Source organism: Cyprinodon variegatus, unplaced genomic scaffold, assembly GCF_000732505.1.
Source record: "Cyprinodon variegatus isolate N-32 unplaced genomic scaffold, C_variegatus-1.0 Scaffold212, whole genome shotgun sequence".
In the NCBI taxonomy this organism is placed as follows: domain Eukaryota; kingdom Metazoa; phylum Chordata; class Actinopteri; order Cyprinodontiformes; family Cyprinodontidae; genus Cyprinodon; species Cyprinodon variegatus.
The window spans coordinates 30540-37004 of record NW_015150665.1 but is presented as its reverse complement, the minus strand read 5'-3'; the positions used below and the strand labels follow the sequence as shown (position 1 = coordinate 37004).

The 6465-nt window shown below is 39.3% G+C and overlaps 1 protein-coding gene across 1 annotated transcript in view; it reads right to left on the bottom strand.

Annotated features, from left to right (window-relative positions):
- Window positions 1-1377: 1377 nt before the first annotated feature.
- gas6 (growth arrest specific 6) overlaps window positions 1378-6465 on the bottom strand; it is a 15106-nt gene continuing 10018 nt past the window's right edge. The window contains exons 10-15 of the mRNA XM_015380386.1: window positions 4939-5128; window positions 4688-4852; window positions 4427-4595; window positions 3973-4118; window positions 3692-3893; window positions 1378-3154 (exon numbers count right to left, since the gene is read on the bottom strand). Coding sequence (XP_015235872.1) covers window positions 3003-3154; window positions 3692-3893; window positions 3973-4118; window positions 4427-4595; window positions 4688-4852; window positions 4939-5128 — 1024 coding nt within the window. The 3' untranslated portion in view covers window positions 1378-3002. The remainder of the gene's footprint in view (window positions 3155-3691; window positions 3894-3972; window positions 4119-4426; window positions 4596-4687; window positions 4853-4938; window positions 5129-6465) is intronic.

Below are 6465 nucleotides of genomic sequence, written 5' to 3'. Positions count from 1 at the left end.
CAAACTGCAGGGGGTCCTGATAGCTGCTTGTTTGAGGGGAAATAATAGAAGTCTCTCTACAACCTTCATGACATGGGATCCAAGGTAACATGATTATAGTCACTGAGGACATTTAGCTGAGTTTTCTTTGTAGCTGGAACAGGGCGGGACTTCTTCCACTTCCTAGTAATCATCTTCTGGGTCAGCCTGAAGAGTAAAGAGGTGCTGTAGAATCCTACAGAGCTGCTGAAGCTGAGGCTTAGGGCCAAAGGAGGCAGGGTGTCTGTTTGACTAAGGGTAGGAGAGAACGATGCTGAGCTTGTACCTGAAGCAATTATTAAACGTGTTCAGTTCATTAGGTCTTTCCATACTTCCATCTGTCTGGATTTCCTTCATCCCTGAACAAACACCTGATGTTGTTCTCCAGGAGCTTGCTTTCCAGCTTCCTTCTATATGCCTCCTTGCTTTCTCTTATCTTGATCCTAAGTTGCTTCTATATACTCCTCAATAATTCCCTTTCTTTCTTCATTAAGGCAATTTTTTTCTTGTTTAGCAGATCCTTCAGATCACTGGTGCATTTTTGGGGAAGCATCTCACCCTTTAGGTGGGGATTATAGTATCTACAAAGAAGATTATACAGCCAATAGGAATCTTTGTCCTTTTTATTATGTAAATGGAGGAAGAATAACCAATATTGATTTCAGGAATCACTGCAAAAGCAATACTGAATTGTATTACACAGTAAAAAAAAAAAAAAAAAAAACAGTTTAAAGAAGTACTCTGTAAAGGTACAGGCTTTGTTAGAAGTAGTTTTAGATTATTATATTGAGATACATAATTTACTGCACTTGACTTATCTTTCACTGTTAAAAAGATCAGTGGGGGGTTAAAAAACCCTGTATCAGTTGATTTCTAATCTATCTCTATCTCTATGTGTGACTCACTCTATGTAAGAAGCTCATTTTAACTGTTTGTTCACGGCATCTCATTCTTGCAGTAAATAATCTTATCTTATGACCTTGGGTGTTTGTCAGAATATAAACAAACTTAAAAGTGAGAATTTAGCTTTTTTTTTTTTTTTTAAATGTCACTATTTTTGTGTAAGAGGCAAAGAATTGAAACTGAAGCGTACTGGGAGTCCTGAAAGTAGATAAGCAGCCAGTTTCCACATAAAAAAGGACAGAATAGAAAACTGCTGATCTACAGGGTTTCTGAAGATTTCCCATAAATTGGGTTTACTGGAAGCAAAACATCACAAAAACAAACAGGGAACTAAAGCCTTTTTCTCTATACCAGGGACAGTCTCTGCTCACCAACTAACTACTCCACACTCATGCAGATTTATTTCAGATCCAGTCTTAAATAACACACACTAAGCATTTAGTTTTTTTGAAAATACAATTTTACTCTTTAATATAATGTTCATACAGTGGATTTTATTTTTAAATAGGTTTAAGGGAAGTTAAAACTCAAAAGGCAGACATCTTGCAGCATTGTACACATACTGGCAGTTTAAGGTGAAAAATACAAATAAGGGAATAGTTTAAGATACAACACATGATAAAAAAAATAATACAATAAAAGGTTGAACTTAATACTCCTGCATTCATTCATAATAAAACTTTGAAATGACGAGGATGTAAAAGAACACTGGAGCCCTTTTGGCGTTTCAAGTCAAAAAATGCTCCTTAGACATTCTCAGTTTTGAAGTGTTTAGATTTGCTCAGCACCGATAAATTAAAATCAGCTCCTACAGACTGAAGCTACTTTGATTCCAGGCTATTGCTCTTCCCACCTCTCAGTTTCTGTGTCAAGCAGCCCAACTTATTGCTAAAACTTTTCTCAGATGCAGAGGTCGAGAGGCTTTAATTAGACCAGAGCAGCGAAGCGCTGCAAAGGCCTATTGTAATGTTTTATTTTTTGTTGAAACAATCAAATATTGCAGCAGAAGGTAGTGTTAGATTTCTGTCATTTCTAAAGCATTTTACAGTAACATTATTTACACACAGTATAATACAGCCGCTCTTCTTGTTCTCAGTAGCTTGTGTGGTCGGGTTGATCTAGTGCTCGGTGCCCCTTCCGCTCTCCGTGTGCTTCTAGTGGCTAAATCTGTGGATGTCGGTTTGCTATATGACAGGTTTTAAACTGTGACTCCTGGGAAAAGAAGAGGATTTGTGATGGAATCGGGGATTTAGGTTCAACAATGAACCCACCGGGACAATGCGGACATTGGTTTCATCTGGAGGGGGTTACAGTACTGCACGGTTGCAAAACGGTTCACCTGATCAGAGGGGAGCTGTTGACAGGTTTGGGTTGGCTGTTATTTTCTAGGCACATGGTTGATTTTTAAGGTTGCAGGCAGACATGAAGTGCTATTCTAATTGAGAGTAAATAATAAAAAAAACGACGTTACGCTGCAGTCCATTTCTACCTGTAACTATGTGCAAGGTCATCAACAAAACACAACGCTGTGTCTTGATGCTGTGGCTCAAGAGGAGATTCAGCATTTTAAGGGCAAATATGTTTTTTAGGTTCACAATCAGAGTGTTTTTATGCACCGAATGCTCAGAGCTGTTAAAGCACCAGATGATGGGTTTGTCTGAGCAGTGTGTAATTGGGTCCATCTTGTTAAGCATTTGTTAACACTTATTTTATCCAAGCATTAGAAGTGCCTTCGACTTCAAGAGAAATCTATATTTTAGCGATCAGATAAAGTAACCATTTAACAGTACTCTGAAAATCATTACAACCCTGTAATACATTAGCATCAGATATAAAATATAAAATATATCTTGATTCCTGTTGGGTACAGGGGATCTGATGCTCATTTTCCATCTGGCTTTTCTCTCACAGAAATGTAAAACTTGTGGAAACCTAAGCAGATGCCTCTATCAAGCCTTTTTGCCAAATTACGGGAAAAAAAAGTAGTTTCAATTGAAGCTACCGTATCACCCAATGTTACAGGATTTTCAGTGGACATGTTCCCCCATCAAGTCAAAGACCTGCTCGTAGACTGGTTTTGGTTACAGCTGAGAGTTCAGCAGGGGACAGGAGTGAGAACGGATGTCGTTGTGTTTGTGAATGGCCGTGTCCAGATCTAGAGGTTGATCATTCACAGCTACTTCCATGCAGCCGTTGTAGGGAGCCGACACAAGCGTGGACACCAAAGAAACATCTGAGGGAAGAAATGACTGCATGTGAGACAAAGAATGATCAGGGGTACAAACATTTTTTTACATCTGCCTCTTAGAAAACAAAACCCAAACCTAGCAAGATAAAACAGTGCCTATTACCACTCTGAGGAACAAATAATAGCTTCATCGAGGGATGTCTGGATCTGATTGGTATCGGCCTGCATCTAACCTCTCAGATAAATATATAATTGGTTAATTGCACACAGGTCAGGTGTTCTCATACCTGTTCTAATCAAGCCTTGATTAAAGTATTTATGACTCTGGCTGATAAAATATCGGGTCAATACACATATGGGTGCATTGCTAGTTTTCTAAGAGTAAGAATCTAAAACTATAAACACTTCCTGCAGAAAATACAGAAAAATATTGCTTAATAACACTAAAATCAATAAGAAAATCCAAAGTCCAAAAAATATTGGACTTGATCAACTAGTAAATGTGGATAGCCAACTTTCTCAACGCTTTATGATGTTAAAATTCTCAGTGGCTTTAATAAAAAGGTTAGAATTAGTCCTGACCTGGGAGACCTCCTATAAATGTGCTTGAATGTGAGAAGACATCTGTAGTGAAATCTGCCTCCTCGCTTCGTCCAGGCTTGCCGTCAACCAGAAGAAGAGTCTGGTTGCCAGAGATGGTCACCTGGATGTTGTGACTCTCACCGTCACACAGCAGTGCAGGAGAGCTGGCAATAACAACAGTGCCTGCAGAAACCAGGATGAACTGGAAGCAAACAAAAGGCGTATTTTTCATACTGAGAAACATTTGGAAATCGTCAGCAAGCAAGATAAGATTCACTCACATCTCTCCACTCCTCTGTGGTGGGGTTATAGTCAGACAGAGCGATGGAGAGAGGGACTTGGTCTTGGTGTACCAGAGCAAACAGCACTCCGATAGCAGAAAGTGGGCGTAACGTCATCTGGATGCTCAGGTTCTTTGTTTCTGGACCTTAACAGAACAAAAGAATGGCAGCTGATGACACACTTGCATACAATGAGAGAATCTATATAGGCCAACTAACAGTCATCAGTGGGAATACAATATGGTTCAGGAATTACAAATTAAACTTAAGTGCTTTAATACACCTACATCCAGGAGGTATCCATTATTAAAGACTACTGCGATTTCAAAAAGTTATAGTCCAAAACATCTACATTTGTTGTTTTCCGTAATTCAGATCAGTCCATCAGAGCTCTAAAACCTGCCAAGCAAATTGAACTTTTCTCTAACTGTATGTAGTTTGGTTGAGGGCTCACCATAGCTGATGTTGAAGAGAGCAAAGCCCCTTCCAGGGTAGTATGCTCCAGGAACCTCAGAGCTGAAACACTGCATGTTGTCATTAAATCGAATGGTTTCTTGGATTGAGGTGTCTTCCCCCGTCAGCCAGCGCCACTCTTTCATACAGCCGTCCAGGCGGGGATTTATCTACGTATTAAAACAGGGATGGTTTAGAAATGTCTGAGGAGGATCTTATTTTGGAGCACAACCAGAAAAGTCAAGAAGATAAAAAGAAACACCTGATTGACGAGGCCATCCTGTCGGAAAGGAACTCCTCCAACAGTGAGGTTAAGTTCATGTATGCCTTTCTTCAGAGTAAACAGGTCACCGTTTACAGCGATCTTCATCACAGCCTCCCTGTCAATCTTTATCACAAGGCTTCGTCCCTGCTCCTCCACTGAGATCTGGGAGAAGACATCAAGCTGACTGCAACCAGCGAAATCAAACAGCATGTATGTGTTGTTTAAGCCTCTGAACAGAAACTCCTAACCTTTCTCCACTGGCCGTCATTGACCATTGGCCCACTGCTGGTGACTCTACTGACGGCACCGTACTTGAGCTGCAGCTCCAGCTTCCCTTGATGCATTGCAAGCACAATCCAGGAGCTATTGAGATGCCCTCCTGCGAAGAAGATCACCCCCTCACTGTCATATGTACGGAAGTCAAACTCTGCAGAGAAACTGATGACGAAAGGAGAAAGGGATAGAGGGAAATGGATCAGTTGGTCCAAAAAAAATATGGCAGAAGCCTGAAAAAAAAAAAAAATTGTTTATATATATATATATATATATATTAGCTGCACGATTAATCTATATTGCAATGTCATGCTTTGCAATTTTGGAATCGCATAAAAGACTGAGATTTGCGATTTTCTACGAAGCGCCAAATTGGACAGAAGCTGGAGGAAACAAGCAAAACCAAACATATAAAAAAGCCCTGCGCAGCTTTTGAAAACCAAGCCAGTCTGCCTGAGAGTGCACAACACCGGCCCAGAGTCAACTTGGCTGATCGAGAGGAGGTGTGCACGCAAGGTTGAAATTGTGCGTGAGGGCCTAATAAAATTCTTGGTATTTTCTCACAATTTTTTTTTTTTTTTCTGCTGTTGTTGCTCTTTTTTCTTCTTTTTTTTAGAAAATGGTGGCTATCATCCATTCTATATTGTCCCTTAGGCAAAAAACCATGAGGCTTAATTTGAAGATTTCATATATATATATATATATATATATATACACACATATATATATATATACACACATACATACATAGATACATGCATACACACACACACACACACACACACACAACTCAATCAACTAATTCAGCTATTCATTTAGTTTACACTTCTAATAATTCTGAAATTATTGATAATAGAAACAAAGCTTGGGCTTTTGAATTGTCACAACAGTTCACTTCTTAAATAAAAGTATTTCACTTATAAAAATATTAAAGTGGGGCATTAAACCATATTATCCAACATTCAGTACCGTACTAGTACAAAGAGAAAAAGGAAGTAAACTTTTTTTGCTGGATATTCAGTAATAAGATAGAAAATATAAAAATTGGACTAAATACAACATGAAACAATTTGTCCACCAGAACCGTAAAAACATGACAACATACTAGTTTAAGTTAATCTACCCCCCTCCCCACACACACACGAGGAGAAAGGAGAGGTTCAGTTGTAACTTTGAGTCTTCTCTTTCACATAAATTGAGGCTAATCGAACCTATAAGGCTATTGGAACATGCAGGAAGCTTGTGAGCCACTTTTCCCCATAGCTTGTTACTCTGTGTAATCCTTAATATTGAAGCATATATATATTAATATTGAAGCATATATATATATATTTTTTAGGGATGGAACGGATTTTGAAAACCGTCCGAACCGTTCGGTTCGACTGTCTCGGTTCGCGTGTGTTGCATTCGGTTCATGCGCTGCTCCTTTTTCTCATAGGCGAAGCGTTTACACTCCAGAGCAGAAGGTGGCGGTACTGCGACTAAAGCCAGCCACCAGTAAT